We start from the raw sequence: 16,328 nt of genomic DNA, 5'->3' as shown, positions 1-16,328 counted from the left end.
AAGTTTAAGAAATTAAACAGCAACATCTCTTTCAGAGACAGTGTCCCTGACACTTTGTTTAATCCACTAACTTCACTGTCAACAGTTTATATACACTATTTCTTTGGTAGAAGTTCCAACGAAAAAACTGCTGACAGGTACTTCTGTGGTTTATCATTTAAACTCTGTACTTGTTTTCTCTTGCTGAGTTTTTTCAGAGGTGTAAGCGTCACAAATTCAATAAACTTTCATTGTTTTAGTGTGGTGCCAGAAATCTCAAGAGTAGGGATATGGATAAAATTCTCTACCATGATGTATGTAATCTTATAACACAATACCAAACTATATGTGATATAGCAATGTTTCTGGAAAAACATAAATTTGAGACCGAAAGTTCAGTTTTTGACTGGAAACTTTAACTGTGCTGCTTTATGACAATATTGTTTTTATTTATCGGGTGTTTAATTCCCTGAATAAGTAATTTCTGTCTGGTTATTTTATTCAAAAACTATTTATGAATTGGCAAAACATTCTCACCACAACACCCATTCAGTGGCTGTTTTGAAGCTTTCGAGTGTATCACGTGATCTCCCTCAGCAGATGGGGTTTTTACCCAAAACCCAGAACAACATGGACGAGACATCCTTGGACAGCTCAGAGGAATGGAGATAGAGACTTTTACAAGTTTGTGATAATTGGAAAAACTCTAGTAATGCCTTTTGGGCAAAACCTCTGGCAGTAGACAAAGTGAAATGCATCATGGTATATGCAGGGACGGAAAGAGTACTAGAAAATTGTACTAAAATAAAAGTAGCCTACTGTTACTTTGAAGAAATTTTACTCAAGGTCAGTTAAAAAGTATTCTGAGTAAACATCACTGCATTACATTTTTAAAAGGGCGTATATAATGCTATATGAACACCTTTAGGCTAAAAATTAAATGCATTAACATGTACACTCACCTAAAGGATTAGTAGGAACACCTGTTCAATTTCTCATTAATGCAATTATCTAATCAACCAATCACATGGCAGTTGCTTCAATGTATTTAGGGGTGTGCTACAATTTGCAAGAGCTCACCAAAATTGGACAGTTGAAGACTGGAAAAATGTTGCCTGGTCTGATGAGTCTCGATTTCTGTTGAGACATTCAGATGGTAGAGTAGATTTGGCGTAAACAGAATGAGAACATGGATCCATCATGCCTTGTTACCACAGTGCAGGCTGGTGGTGGTGGTGTAATGTTTTCTTGGCACACTTTAGGCCCCTTAGTGCCAATTGGGCATCGTTTAAATGCCACGGCCTACCTGAGCATTGTTTCTGACCATGTCCATCCCTTTATGGCCACCATGTACCCATCCTCTGATGGCTACTTCCAGCAGGATAATGCACCATGTCACAAAGCTCGAATCATTTCAAATTGGTTTCTTGAACATGACAATGAGTTCACTGTACTAAAATGGCCCCCACAGTCACCAGATCTCAACCCAATAGAGCATCTTTGGGATGTGGTGGAACGGAAGCTTCGTGCCCTGGATGTGCATCCCACAAATCTCCATCAACTGCAAGATGCTATCCTATCAATATGGGCCAACATTTCTAAAGAATGCTTTCAGCACCTTGTTGAATCAATGCCACATAGAATTAAGGCAGTTCTGAAGGCGAAAGGGGTCAAACACAGTATTAGTATGGTGTTCCTAATAATCCTTTAGGTGAGTGTATAGACTAGCAAAACAACATTATACCACAGATGCTTATGTCCAAACCAACAATATCTTCCTTTTCTATAGACAGCACTTACTGATTATCAGCAATAAATACAAAAGCGCCTTCCTTAGTGTACTAGAACTAACTGGAAAAGAGGACAAGTCTCAGATAATTAAACAAAACTGACTATACATAAAATGGGCTTTAGAATCTACAACAGGTGCAACAAACAATATTAAGCTACATAGTAAATATATGTTTGAGGTCCTAAAACACCCAAGTCACTTTTTAAGAATCTATCTCTCAACTGTATATAAACACAACTCCAATGTTTTATCAAAGTCTGACTGGCCTTTATCAGGGAGCTGTAACACCACCCCAAGAAATGACAAACAACACAGCAGATCAGAAAAGCTCCTTTTCCAGTAAAGGTCAGCAGGGTTGAAATGAAGTTGTTTGCAATACTTCACTTTCTGCTGAGGGAACCATTATTCAAAGCAACTGTTTTTTTTCACAGTGGGACTGACACTTGACTGAACACACATGCTGGTTTACAACAACACCACAAGATCATTCATTCCCAGGAGAGCTGTGGCGATCCACATTTGGACATCTTAAATGAAACATTTGCATGTTAAGAGTCAAACTCAAGAGCATTTGGGAGCAAACCAGATTCTTTTAATACCTATACTGCAATTTGCACTTTCCTAATTGGTTGTAAATTGCAAATTTGGACTCAAAAGTATGAGAAAAGCCTAAATGCCTTACAGTTGAGTCATTTAAGTTTAACTTAAGGAATCCTGTTTGGATCTCAATAGCTCAATTAAAGTTCTGCCTAGGTCAGTTCTTTCCAGATAATTTCCCAAAGTTACAGGAAATGAAACAAAGATTTGCTGTTGTACATCCATGCTTCATTACTCACACACCCCAAAGTTAAACGTGTGGAATGTATTCTGGTGTGAGTTTCCAGCCAGACTGCATTACGTAGCAGTTGAGCAGTTTGAATGTGTCTTGTGACTGAGTCACTGGCTGACATGTAACCTGGTCTCAGCCACAGTCTTTACAGTATCAATGTGTTAGATGGCTGAAGTAGACATGGGCGGAGACGAGGGAATAATACCACTGGGAGAAAAATGTGCAGTATGTCTCCAAACCTGTGTTAATGCTTAATGCACCTTCATTAGTTATGACTCACCAACCCAGGTGGAAAAAAAAGAAAGAAGGCTGCAGTGAAATTTACTTGTAAAGTTAGACGGATAAAGCACTCACAACACCCTTCAAAAGGATATACATTATAATCTACAGCCATGCTGAGCTAAATGCTAATGTCAGCATCCTAACACACTCATTATAACAATGCTAATATGTTGATGTTTAGCAGGTTTAATGAGTACCATGGTTAACATCTTAGTTTAGCATGTTGGCATACTAACATTTGCTAATTTGTAATAAACACATACTACAGCTGATGCTAATGCCATGAGTTTACAGACATTTAGTCACAAACCAAAGTATTGGACAAATTAAAAGTTTTGATGACGCAAGATGAAAAAGTTAAGGGATCACCAAAGCTTTTACAATTTAACCTGAGGGGAACATTAATTTTCATCAGCCCAGCAAATAGTTGTTGAGGTGTTTTACTAAAAATGATGTGATAACGTGAACTTCATGGCGACACTACAGGAAAAGTCAGAGGACCATCAAATTCATTACGATGTATCCTCCGGGAATCACAAATGTCTGTACACAGTTTCACAGAAATTATTCCAATAGTCATATATTTCATACCAAAGTGGTAGACCAACCCCACCAAAAACCACGCAACTAGCACTGAGCAAGACTAAGAGTCTACAGCCATGTTGGTGCCACTGTGAGGCTGTACTTGAAGCTACCACACGACAAAGCCTATAACTTGTGAGATAACTAAGAGATAACTTCTTGGATTAACGTACTTATTTTAACCCAAACCCATGATGTTTTCCTGTACCCAAACCAAACAAAGACGTTTTTGGGCCTAAACCTAACGAACTGCAACCTTTTATGTAGTAGGTGTGTCCTGTAGTACTGTGGAGGGGCAGACAGACCTACTTGGATTAGGCAGGTATACCGTTTATACCATCATGGTAACATTTGCTGATTAGCAATGAACATAAGGTACAGCTGAGGCTAATGGGAATGTCATTAGTCATTAGTTTTTAGTTATTTGGTCATAAACCAAAGTCAAAGACAAAATGAAATTTTAACCACATGGTCAAGTCATTAAGAGACATTGTCTTGGACCATGAATGGACAAAGTTTTTTTGTGAATCCATCTAGGGGTTAAAATATTTCAATGACTAAAAACTTTCAGGTCGTGCTCACTTGAAAGGCCAGGGGATCTCCAAAGTCAGCAGGATTCATCTTATGGGGACCATATTCAGATCAAATCAACTTCACTGTCGTCAAAGTACAAGTTCACCAATAGACCCTATATACAGTGAATGAGATCAACATTAGGGTTTAAAGGAACCATGAATGTCTGTGCAAAATTTCACTACAGGACATCCAGTAGATGTTGCAATACTAAAGTCTGGACCAAAGTGGTGCACCAATACATCTGGACAGGCATAATGCTGCCTTCTAGAGAAATACAGCAGTAAAAAACATTGTGTGATTCCTACCAGATGAAATGTGACTCCGGGACAGAGCAGTGGTGGAGCAGCATGAAACCAAGGAGTGCATTCCAGGGATGAACTCTTTCCAGTCAGTCTCTCCATCATATATGTTTGTCAGCAGCTCTGGTTCCTCAGGACGCCCGTCTCCATCCCCCATGTGGTGATGTTTTAGGCCAGTTGTGACTAATGTGCTAGTCACTGCAAAGTTCAAATCCTTCAGGTTTTGAGTTACTTTATGGGGGAACTTTAAAATGTGTGTTTTTTTAAATCCAAATAGAGAAGGATAAAGCAATGGCTCAGTACAACAGCCATAAAGGAAAAGTCAGACATTTTGGGAATTATACTCGCTTGCTTTCTTGCTGAGACCACTCTCAAAGTTAAATATGAAACAGCCAGCAAGTTGTTACCTTAGCTTTGCATATAATGCTAGACTGGAAGCAGGGGGAAACAGCTAACCTTGTCAAAAGGTCAAAACTTCACCAAACAGCACCTCTGAAACTCAGTCATGTGATCTACACTAACAGATATGTAAAAACAAGTTGTGGTTTTATACGGGAGTGATGTGCTGTTTTATGTCTTGACCTACACCTTTGGAGATAACTAGTCGAGGTGTCTGTGAAGGTTCTCAGTGATCCAGGTCAGTTATCTAAGGTTCAAATCAAGGGCAACTGGACTTGGTTGAAGATACTCAAACATGTTTCATCTCTCATCCAAGAGACTTCTTCAGTTCTCATAGGGAAACTCAGTGATGGTTGTTCAGATTTGGCCTCGGGTGTCTCCAACGACCTTAATGACTGACTGTCGTTACAACAGCCAGGAGCACTAACGAACAAACGGTGTCGATCAAATTAATAACGACCCCATAGAGGTTAAATAGCTGAGTTTCTCTACCAGTCCATCAGAACTCAAGAAGTCTCTCGGATAAGAGACAAACATCTTTGAGTATCTTCAAACAAGTCCTGTTGTGGTTGATTTGAACCTTCCTTGGATAACTACTCCAGCTCTTTCCAGTCTTAATGCTAACCTAAGCTAACAATTTTGTTAACTAGCAGTACGAAAGGAAACTTCCCCAAAACGTCAGAAGAAATACTAAGATACTTTGTCTTGTTTCAACACTTAAATGTGTGTGAAAAACACTGTATTGCATCTTTTTGTATTAAGTGTGCTATAAATGACGTTATATTATCATTACTGTATTGTCTATAGTCACTACAGTTCCAATTTTTTGTAACTATTAATGGTTAAAGTTTGTTTGTCCAAATACATTAAATAATTAAACAAATTATTGTGTAGGATTTGCACAATCTTGACTGCGGGTATTGAAGTCCAAGCTGAACAAGTGAATGAACATAAACATGACAAGTATCAAACCTTCTATGTTGGTATATGCATATTATTTACAGCACAGCAAACTATGTGTTCTGGCGCAGCCTAGTGAAAAATTGGTATACTGCATGCCAATTACATGTAGATTAAAAATGTATAAGCTTTAACTTTCACCCAATAGTTAACCAAATACTATAAAAAGAAAGAACTCAGAGTGTTTAAATCATCTATTTGTTAAACCAGCATGAGATACTTCACTTTATGACAAAAGCCAGGCGACATTGTGTAAATAGCATGGTGCTGTCATCAGCTTGTGCTCTGGGACGCCTGTTTACCCAACTAACTAATATCATAAAACAAACAACTGTCAGAAGGGAATGCGCTGGATATTCTCTATATTAGTTAGGTAAACACTGATAAAACTTGGCCTCTTATAACAAGAAAATGTTCTTCCATAATATAACTTTTTATGAACCACATGTGTGGGGGAATTTCAATGTTTCACTGGCATCCATCTGCCAGTGATCGACACAATAAACTACAAAGCTGTAGGGCGATTATTAAAGCCAGCGATGAGTTATCAGCTACTTCACAAGATCCAACGGTTCCTTAACTGCTGTGATGATTGATGCAAAGCACTGCCTTCACTAACAACTATAGACATTTTAATACACAACCAAAATATGTTCATGTTACTGGTATTTTATTTTTTTGAAAAACAATCCATGTAATAAAAGAATCCGGGGTTTACAAATGTTACACGACCATGTGACATTTAACAAAAAAAACAACTTTCTGACAATGGGAAACATGGAAATTAACTACATAATAAATACAATCTTTTTTAACACTATACAAGATGGTGTGTTACTGGAGGTGGGCCTCATCAGGGCTCAAGTAACATGCAACACCATATATCTACTTAATTGGTAGGTCAAACATCTTAACCACGACCAAAGGTAGGTGGCAGGGGAATGTTTCAAGCAATACACACAGTACAGGCTGAAATATGACAACCGAAAATCAAAAGGCATAAAAGTCCAGAAATCTTGTGTTTCTTTACACATATGTATGTCTTCATGTGTGTCCCGGTGTTCCAGTCATCCTTGTTAAGTTGAATAATCCTGCAGGACAAGGAATGAGAACATTTACTGAAGTAAAGACAGAGATCACAGTCAGGAGGACTGCAATGAAAAATTGATTAATCAATGGTCAGAAAATTTGTCAGCAACTATTTTGATAACCGAGTAATTGTTTGAGTAGTTTTTAAGCAAAAATGGCAAAAATTGGCTGTTCCCAGCTTCTAAAATAAAGCAAAAGAACTTACAGCTCTCGGCTTCTTGTTAACCTTCATGTCAAATCTGCAACAAAAACAAAGTAAGGCTGTATTAGATACTAACAGATTATGAAGACACCTAAAAACAAGCCCATAACAAGAACGCCAAAAGGCCGTGTGTCTGTTCTTGTTTGTAGCCAAACCAGCCCCCACCAGCGATGTTTTATTCAATTGCTGGAAATGGGGAAGCACACATGAAATGAGTCTGAGATCAGAAAGATATGAAAATACCCCAGTAACAAGCAAGAATATCTAATGGGAGTTCAGAGTGCTGGATGCAGATATGGATTCAAAATTAAAGAATGAAGTGTTGTACATGCAGTATGACTGAACGACTAGAAGGCTTAAGCTCAAACTCTAGGCCAACAGAAGCAGGCAGAGGGCAGGGAAAACGGTGGAAAAGTCGAGGATGGGGTTTACAGCAGGCAGGATGTTCACACCACAGGAGCAGGAAATAAAATTCAGACTTACTCAAAGTCATAATCAAACATGGCAGAAGGGCTGGGGGGCAGCATTAGGGGAAGGAAGAAAGAGCAGCAGCTGTTAGTTCACCAACCTGAGTCTAAAGCCCTACGTCTAACAAAATACTGCAGTCCAGACTTTACAATGAGAGAACCCCTTCTTCACAGTGTGTTAGGTGAAGCACCCGCTGTGTTAATGTGTGGTTAGAACAGTGAAGCCTGAGTCAGGAAAAACAGGTTGACATTAAAGAGGTGGGTAACACAACATTAAACACTGCAAAGCAACTTATTAAATCTTCATTGTATTGTATTAGTGTAAACACTTCTACTTAACAAACCAGTAATTTGGTAAGTGTTCACCCAATCCATCTACATTGACCCTTATGACAAAACTAGACTTACCAATACACAATCAGTACGTTTACATGCACAGTGTTTAACTAGGTGCCAAAATAAAAGGTGGTTCCCAAGCAGATGAACGATATGTGAAAGAAAAAAACTTACTGCATTGGCCTGAGGAAATAAGAAAAAGATTGTTTTTTTACATTACATATTACATTTACAATTTCACATTAGATCAGGGCTGCAGCTAACAATGATTTTAGTACTCGAAGCTTCTACAGATTATTTCATTGATTCATCGATGCATTGTTTAAGAAATAATTTTGCTTGGCGGCAGCGGTGGTCATACAGCAAACATCTGACCAACAACATCAACAGACCAACACAAACATCAGCTGAGTGCTATACAAGTTATACTAAAGGTGCAGCTCCCCGACACCCAGTGAAGTGATGACTGTGATGTTACAACCCAAACTCACAGCCCAACCAGGAGAACAACAAACGCACGTGTGTACATTTTCAGCTGAGGTCTGCGGCTTACTTTCAGCCCTAGATTAGATATTCCTTTTACTTTAACAAGAGAAACGGGATGAGGGCTACCTTCTTCTTAGACCAAGAGCATCTCAAGGAAACTTTCCCACCAGGACTAGTCTTTTTCCAAAAACGTATCAACATTTATAATTAGGGTCATCTTATATTTTGGCCACAACATCATATTTCTCTTACACAAAATTATATTTAGTTTTCCAGACTATTCTCCAATTCTGGCTTTTTCTTGTAAAATACTTGATACCTTTACAGGTCTCTAAAAATCCATCTAAAAATGAAACAACTTCATAAGGAATATTCATGGGGGTCACAAGCCAAAAACATCGGGAACCACTGCTTTATCTAATCAGGTTATTCTCAGATGTCTAAGAATATATACAAGAAACTTTCAGTCCATAATTGGTTTTGCAGAGTACAGTAACAAAACACTCCCCAGCCAGATTTCTCCAAGAGAAAATTATTTCTTGGCATGTATAAGTGTATCTGGGTTCTAACAGGCTTGACCAACCATGACAAAGACTTCAAACAAGGAAAGCATTGCTTTGACAGCAGGATGCAAGGAAATAAATAAATTACAGAAATAAACTGCGTATATAAAGTGCTTTTATCCAAATGACGTGACAATTTTCCTCTCATTCACCCATATACACCCACACACAGCAAGCTACCATACAAGACACTGGCCCATCAGGAGCTACTGGGATCCAGTGTTTTAAGTGCAGTCGAAGTAAAATAGACTCTTATGTCAGTGGAATCATACGATTGGCTGAAATATGTTTCCCGCTTTGGCTGTTCAAAGCAGACGATGGGGACGGGAGGGGCAAGATAACCGCCATCTTTACCGTTATGGGGAGTTGTATTGGGGATGTGAGTGAGTGGCGTGTCTCCCCTATAAAACGTCTCTGATTTTACTACACTACATGTAAACATGTTGACCAACTTCCAACATACCCCACTTTCTCTCAGTAAACTGGTTTCATGTGTGCATGTAAACATACTGATCATATTAGCAGACCTTAAATCGGTTCCTTAAAATCAATAAATCCGTTAATTGGAAGTCAATTAATAGCACAATCAGAAAAAAGGAGATATTAAACAGGAAGCTGACACACTACATCTTGTATCTTGATTGTGTACCTGTGTCTATTTTTGTTCTTCCTCTTCTTGTGGCTAGCATGATGGCTGCCTGAGGAGGAAGATGAGGCAGCCTTCTGAGGCTTTAGGTCCTGCAGCGTTGAGTCCACATCTTCTGTGTCCTCCTGACTGGGCTCGTTCTCTTGGTTCTGGAGATCTGGAGAGCCGTCACTTTCTGTGCCACTGCCCGCCTCACCTGACAGGGGCCAAACGACAGCACAAACTCAGAAACTAAAGACTATAAAGAGAAACTTTTCCAACACTGCTTGGCTAGACAAAGTTACACATTCAACTCACGTTTTTCATTCATATGATCAGGAATCCCACCGAGTGCACATACCGCCTGCCATTCAAAACAGAGAGCGCAGTTGCATTAGAAGTTATTTTCTTATCATGCAGCAGATGTGCACCTATATATTGTGGGAAAAAGTCCAATGAGGGAGGGACTTACTGCAACTGATGTGACAGAAGACTTGCTGAATAAACGCTCTGCCTCCTTGAATTTCCTATTCCTTCGATCAGTCTTACTATTGGAGTTTCTATTAGAATTACAAGAATATGGTCAGGTAGGTTAGTAGCTCATGATCAAGAAGAATAACACCAAGTTCAAACCACGCATCATTAATCCCATGATGACACCAGTGACAGTAGAACCAACCCCCTGTCCATTTTTCATTTTAGAACAAAGCTTGACCTAGACACACAGCACGCACACACGCGCACACATACACACACACACACTTAAAAAAAGGTTGCAGTGTTTATATAGTTCTCAATTATTTGTATTTTTTAATAGAAAAAAAAAATTCACAATTCTTCTGGTTTTGTATCACACTAGCTTTGACAATGTTAACATCTGTTTTCCATGCCAATAAAGTCCCATTTAAGATATAAGAAGGTCTTACACACACATACTTTGTAGTTGCTTATTTTTAGTTGATGGTGGCACCTGTAAAACCTATAAAATCCCCGATTTCCCTGCATACAAGTTTTCAACATTTTTCCACATCTTCTTCTCTTCTATACACTTAGTAAAATAAATAGCAAAAGAGTAATGAATCAGAAACTTGCTTTTGGTTGGTGAGGTACCGGTCCCATCCTCTGATGATGTTACCATACATCTGGGTGTCTTCTAGGTAGCTGCCTTCAAATGCATATATTTGTCTTTCCAAGTTCACCAGCGTCTCCTATGATATTGAAGAAATTAGATTAAAGTTAAAAGAACTGAGTTAAAGGAGTAAATCCTGCGCCCAGAGTATGATGTTTGTCAGTCTCTTGATTTGACTTCAGGGTGATTTTGGTGACAGAGGAGTTGCCTTAGTTTGCAAGCAGGATAGAGAGGAGAAGGGAGAAACAACTAACGTTACTATAACGTTAAACTAACAATTATTTAAACCGACATCTTGTTTCTACGTGACTTATTTTGACTCCATGCATTTCCCCCCTTACAATGCTGCCCCAAATGTTTTAGCCAGAATATGAGATCGCTAGCTACACTAACCATGGATAGTTAACGCTGCTACAAAGCTAACATAACGCGAGAACTTGTCCAAACCGGGCAGTGGCTAAAAATGTAGCGATGCTAACTTGCTAGCATTCCAGCCAACAACGCTGCAGCAATACCAGTGAGCGCCAAAAATGCCATTTTTGAAATCGGTAAAATAAAACCGCTACGCTTGAGGGTTGTAATTAAACATTACTAGCAGAGCCACCATTAGACAGTTAGATAGTATCTGATAACATTACGCTCTCTACATTGTTGTCTTAATATTAGCTAGCTAGCCTAGTTAGCAGGAGCTGCTAGCACTAACGTCACTGGAATGTACTGAGCAGAAGCAGCAACTGCTATCGTTAGCTTAGCACTTAGTAAGGCCTCGGCTAGCAAATGACAAAGTTACAGTTATCTGTAATTCTAAATGGCAAAACACTAAATGCCGATTTTATCTATTTTTCTGCGACATGAACTTACAGCGAGTTCTTGTTTCCTCTTCACCAGTTCAGCCAGCTCCCGGCGGGTGTCCGGGATCTGTGGCGGAGTCGCCTTCGCATGCATCGCCATGATGGATGAAGCTAGTTTCTAGAAACAAAACAGAGGCGGGTTGTTGGGACAAAGCGGCAGATAAACCGCCATTTTGCCGACAGGTGGCGCTAAAGTATCACAACATGGCGTCAGATCGAACTCTGTTTTTACGTCGCCATATCAACATAATCTGTGAGGACACTGCGGTTTGTAAATGGCTTCAGATTTATTGAATTAACTTTTCTTCGTGACATCCAGCTGAACCATGGGCAACATATACCGAGAATTAACGAAAAGTGAGTCCAAGTGAAAACTTAATGTCATTGTTTAGCTTAAAAAATATATAAAATGTGACCTAACGTTTCTTTTGATTAAAGCAGAAAAGATCCCGGCTTACACCGTTTCATCTTCAATACCAACGAAATACCAAAAAGTGGTGATAACAAATCAAGAGAAGAAGGGATTTTCATCAAAAGCTAAGAGATTCCCTTCACAAGTCTGTCTGGTAGGGAATTTGACTGCAACTGATGTTGAGTGTTTACTGTTAATATTCAATGTGCAATAGTCTCTGCTTCAATACTCTGGTTACTCTGTCCTAATACAGCAGTTTTTAAGGATTTGTAATGATTTGTCCATTCCACATCAACCCTGCAGTACTCATTATTACCACTACTGTTCATCATTAAAATGCTGTTAGTAATGTAAATATATATCCACACTCCTTTATACTTGTTATATGCATATTTCTTTGCTGAACAACTTTCTATTATTATTTCTCTTCCCATATGCCTTGATGTGCTATGTGTGCAACTGTGACACAAGAATTTCCCCTTGGGGATCAATAAAGTATTTCTGATTCTGATTCTCCCAACGTCACTACATCAGCCAAATAAAATAGCAATGCAACATAAACATGGTGATGATGTGCATTTGTTTCAGAATGAAAATCCAGGACCAGGCAGCTATGGCTGTATCTCCAGCGCTGAAGTGAAAAGTCCTTCCTTCTCAAAGAAAGGCACCACAGGCTTTGTTGCGTCCAAGGTCAGGTCTCTAAGCCATCAGCACTGATTTCAGGCACACTTTATTCATTTCACTTAATTCAAGGTAATTTAAATTTATGTAAATCTTTGATGAATGAAATTTGGTACAGACATCCATGATCCCTAGAGGATGAATATATATAGATGTTGGTGATCCCCTGGCTTTTCCTGTAGCGCCATTATGAGGTTGACCTTTGTGGTTTTGAATTAAATGTCTTGACAACCACTGAATGAAATTTGGTACACCTATTCATGTTCCCCATTTGATGAATTATAATAACTTTGGTGATCCCTGAATTTTTCATCTAGTGCCATCATCAGGTAAAATATTTAATGTGTCAATGCTTTGGTTTTGCTAATTAGCCAATGTTCGCATGCTAACATGCCAAACTAAAGAGTAATACATTAAACATCATACCTGCTAAACATCAGCATTTTAACATTGTCATCTTGAGCTTGTTGCCATGCAAGCTCAAAGCATTTCTGTGCTACAGCCTCAGAGCTTGTGTCTTTAGACCGTCAGTAAACTAGACAGACTTAGTATAGCTAATTGTAGAATATAAATGCCCCATAGTTGCTAAAACTGCCAAAATAAAGATGACATGACCTCAGTGGGAGTTGTTGCCCCAAGCTGAGTTTAGGCTCTGCGGATTGCCTGTGAATACACCAAATATTTTTTAATACCAGCAAGAGCATTTAAATGTCATCCTCTTCAATAGGCTGCCAGGGCTTCCAGTAACCCGCAGAGAAGCATCCCAGGACCAAATGCATACAACCTGCCGAGCTCCTTCACAAACAAGTATGACTTCAACAGTGGAGTCTCCAGGGTGTTCAGGTTGCCTGTGGCTGTGCAGCTGGATGGTCCGAAACACAAGACTCCAGCCCCAAATCAGTATGATGTATGTATGTGAATAATGCCAGTTACTTTTCAAGACTCTTCTGAGACTGTGCTGTGCATCCTGTAGATAATGTGTAGCTTTTTGTTTCTTCTGTATGGACAGGTCAGTTGTAGTAGCAGAGAGAGATTGTCCTCAGTAGTTGGTACAGCAGCTTTCCTGTCGAAAACTGGACGCAACACTTTTTACCCAAACAAAAATGTGCCATCACCATGTAAGTCCTCTTTGTAAAGTCACGCATAATCTCATTTTATAGTGTTTTATTTGTGTTTCATCTTTTTATTCTAAATGGTGTTTATCTTAGTTTTGATCTTGCATCATAAATTTGTTAAAGGCCACTACGAAGTGAACAACATGGTAATCCAGCATGGCTCCAAGGCAGTTTTGTCCCCCTTCAAATCAAAAACCCAGAGAATCCCTGCTCCAGTGGACAACCATGTGCCAGGCCCAGGAGCCTACAGTCCCCATCAGACCCCTGCACCAGTGAAGAGGACCATCCTGCCGTGAGTAAACACAACATTTATGGATGGGGGTATGTGTTCCCCAGTTGTTTCTTTTCAATAGTCTAAAAATTTAAATTCTGTTAACTGTGTTTGAAGGCGGGGATATTATTTGGCAATATCAGCACCTCCCCTGATTGTTCCTAAGGGCCCTCCCTTGCCAGGCCCTGGGCAGTATGACATAGGGGATTATAAATGCCTGTCTAAGCATCTCATGCCCACTGCTGCATTTGCATCCAGAACTGAAAGAATACCTCGAATCTCACGGGGCAACATGAGCCCAGGTCCAGGTAATGTCTAAAAATCTACTACATAAAACAAAACATTTTGATTGTTGTTATGTATTTTTCTTATTTCTGTGAATAGCGACATAAATATAGATGATGTGATGTCTGGATATTTCTAGTGCAGCTACAGAAAAGCTTTTCGCTCCCTAAAACACAATGAACAATAAACACTAGGTTGTGTTATCTTTCCATAATAAAAGAAAAAAAGTGCCCTTGATTTTAACCTTTATAACTTTAACCTTGGATAACTATGACCTGTATGACTGAGAATCTTCATAGACGTCTCCAGTGGGGTGGTCTTCACACTACTTTGCTGATTGTTGTCACATGCTCATTTGTACATCTTTAAATAAATCAATTGGGATGAGATTAGGTTTGCAATAAATTTGCATTCCTACTCTCAGGGCTGTTGAAATTGAGTGTGGTAAATGCAGGAAATTGCTGACTTAAGAAGATATAAATAAGGCAGGGTAAGGAAAAGTAGGTGCACATAAAAATTGAATGACAACATTTCATCATAAAGTAACCCCTGACATCTGCTTAGGATGTTTCCTTTAAACCTGTGTTCTTTTTGAAGAAACAAGTACATAGTAAGTATAGTTGTGTAAAACTATATAATATCAGGGAAGTTGAGGAAGACCTCAGTGTTTACCTATATTATTAAGAGGTTATGATGCTTTTGTAAAACAAAATTACATTCTAGGTTTTGACCCTTGACACCTACAGTATAAAGTCTGACAGGTTAGTAAGGGTTGACTGGAGTAATAGCTGTACGTTACTTTGTTGTACTTTCACCTCTATTATTTATTGGTTATGATGGTGTGCTAAGCCCACAAACCTCACAGATTACACTGGATAGTTGAATTACTGTTACATAATGAGCTCTCACGTTTGACTAGTCAAACCTAAATTCTACATGGGTATAGTCCATCTATTTGCATGAAATCTTTCTCCATTTTTAAAAAGCTGTGGTTATCCTGAAAAAGAAATAGAAAGCAATATATGCATGTCTTGAACTGACATTGAAAGGTAGATTAACACAAGTAGCACAAACCTTCATTTTACTATCCTGGAGCTGAGTGGGTAAATTCCCAACCTACACTGAGCTGTGACACATTTATACACGGATTTCCCCTGACTTTTAGGATTTGAAAAAAGTCCACAGTTCTTGTTCAGTAAACATTCCTCTCTGCCTCTTACCGCCTGAATCAAGAAAGAAGAGTATCTGCCCTGCAACTGGTTGCTGCCCTATTATATAAAGTTCAACATGATTTAAACTTTCAGACAAAACTGGAAATCATTAGATTTAGCTCACGCTTTTATCCAAAGCGACTTACAATTGCTATACATGTCAGAGGTCACACACCTCTGGAGCAATGAGGGGTTAAGTGTCTTGCTCAGGGACACAATGGTGGATTGGTCACAGTGGGGGATTGAACCCGGGTCTCACACCAAAGGCAAGCATCTTATCCATTGCGCCGTCACCAACCCCATGCAGGCAAATCATGCAGGCAGGGCAGGATTCATTTTTGATGAGAGTAGCTCATTTATCTGACATTGCTTTGTCTGGCTATAGTATAGTATTTAGAGTATTTCAGTTGCTGTTATGTTTGCAAGTATGAAAGCATTAAGTTAAACTTTCTCTCTCTCTTTCCAGGTTTCTATGATCCTCAGATTTTGCCAAAGCAGTCCTTCTTTTACAATGACTCCAGAGTCTGGATTCCTGTTTGAAGCTTTCAAGGAAAACTGCACTGCAGATTTTTCACACACATGAACTGTGTTCTATAATAAAATGCTTCTCTGCAAGATACTATTTGTCTCTCTATGTTTAAATGTACATGGGGTCATATGTCTCTGACTTTTTTTAGACCAGTATTTGTTGAAAAAAAGGATGAACATTAAAAGTTTGCAACCATTTAATCTCTATTTCTATGCTGACAGGCCAATGAGATGTAAGACTGTTGTAAGTAAGATATTTTGGATAAGATGAATCATTTACAGTAGATCTTTTTATCCAAAGTTGTGATGTAAGTGAATGCCAAAAGCCATATGTTTTATTTCCACCTCAATCAGCTGCTGGTCCAGTCCATGGTACGCC

At 39.0% G+C, this 16,328-nt stretch overlaps 2 protein-coding genes across 8 annotated transcripts; one reads left to right on the top strand and one right to left on the bottom strand.

Annotated features, from left to right (window-relative positions):
- Positions 1-6,347: 6,347 nt before the first annotated feature.
- Positions 6,348-11,577, bottom strand: meaf6 (MYST/Esa1-associated factor 6). 4 transcript variants are annotated; one of them, XM_038727981.1, is made up of 9 exons: positions 11,457-11,577; positions 10,559-10,674; positions 9,939-10,026; positions 9,785-9,830; positions 9,491-9,683; positions 7,967-7,975; positions 7,473-7,502; positions 6,993-7,026; positions 6,348-6,789 (listed from the first exon to the last, which is right to left on the bottom strand). In XM_038727981.1, the coding sequence occupies exons 1-9, from the start codon at positions 11,544-11,546 to the stop codon at positions 6,775-6,777; spliced, it is 621 nt and encodes a 206-aa protein (XP_038583909.1). In that variant the 5' UTR covers positions 11,547-11,577; the 3' UTR covers positions 6,348-6,774. The 4 variants fall into 4 exon arrangements, with proteins under 4 accessions (XP_038583909.1, XP_038583911.1, XP_038583910.1 ...); XM_038727983.1 differs by lacking the exon at positions 7,473-7,502; XM_038727982.1 differs by lacking the exon at positions 7,967-7,975.
- On the top strand, positions 10,683-16,040 carry stpg1 (sperm-tail PG-rich repeat containing 1). Of its 4 annotated transcripts, none has more exons than XM_038727978.1 (9): positions 10,683-11,112; positions 11,484-11,803; positions 11,885-12,012; positions 12,447-12,548; positions 13,267-13,446; positions 13,549-13,657; positions 13,778-13,946; positions 14,043-14,233; positions 15,888-16,040. In XM_038727978.1, exons 2-9 carry the CDS (start codon positions 11,773-11,775, stop codon positions 15,959-15,961), a joined length of 984 nt encoding a protein of 327 aa, XP_038583906.1. In that variant the 5' UTR covers positions 10,683-11,112; positions 11,484-11,772; the 3' UTR covers positions 15,962-16,040. The 4 variants fall into 4 exon arrangements, with proteins under 4 accessions (XP_038583906.1, XP_038583907.1, XP_038583908.1 ...); XM_038727979.1 differs by having other exon boundaries at positions 10,683-11,143; XM_038727980.1 differs by lacking the exon at positions 10,683-11,112 and having other exon boundaries at positions 11,437-11,803; positions 11,888-12,012.
- Positions 16,041-16,328: the final 288 nt, after the last annotated feature.

Source organism: Micropterus salmoides, unplaced genomic scaffold, assembly GCF_014851395.1.
Source record: "Micropterus salmoides isolate LMB-PRFRI ecotype aquatic unplaced genomic scaffold, ASM1485139v1 Ms_hic_scaffold_1891, whole genome shotgun sequence".
Lineage (NCBI taxonomy): Eukaryota > Metazoa > Chordata > Actinopteri > Centrarchiformes > Centrarchidae > Micropterus > Micropterus salmoides.
Note: the sequence above shows the minus strand (reverse complement) of the source record. Positions and strands in the feature narration are given on the sequence as shown.

Coding starts and splice junctions, on each gene's coding strand:
- meaf6 (XM_038727981.1), bottom strand. CDS start 11,546: ATGGCGATGCATGCGAAGGCGACTCCGCCACAGATCCCGGACACCCGC. Junction 10,027..10,558: donor CGGTACCTCACCAACCAAAA/GCAAGTTTCTGA, acceptor TAATTCTAATAG/AAACTCCAATAGTAAGACTG. Junction 9,684..9,784: donor TGATCATATGAATGAAAAAC/GTGAGTTGAATG, acceptor GGCCCCTGTCAG/GTGAGGCGGGCAGTGGCACA.
- stpg1 (XM_038727978.1), top strand. CDS start 11,773: ATGGGCAACATATACCGAGAATTAACGAAAA. Junction 11,804..11,884: donor ATACCGAGAATTAACGAAAA/GTGAGTCCAAGT, acceptor TTTTGATTAAAG/CAGAAAAGATCCCGGCTTAC. Junction 12,549..13,266: donor CAGGCTTTGTTGCGTCCAAG/GTCAGGTCTCTA, acceptor CCTCTTCAATAG/GCTGCCAGGGCTTCCAGTAA.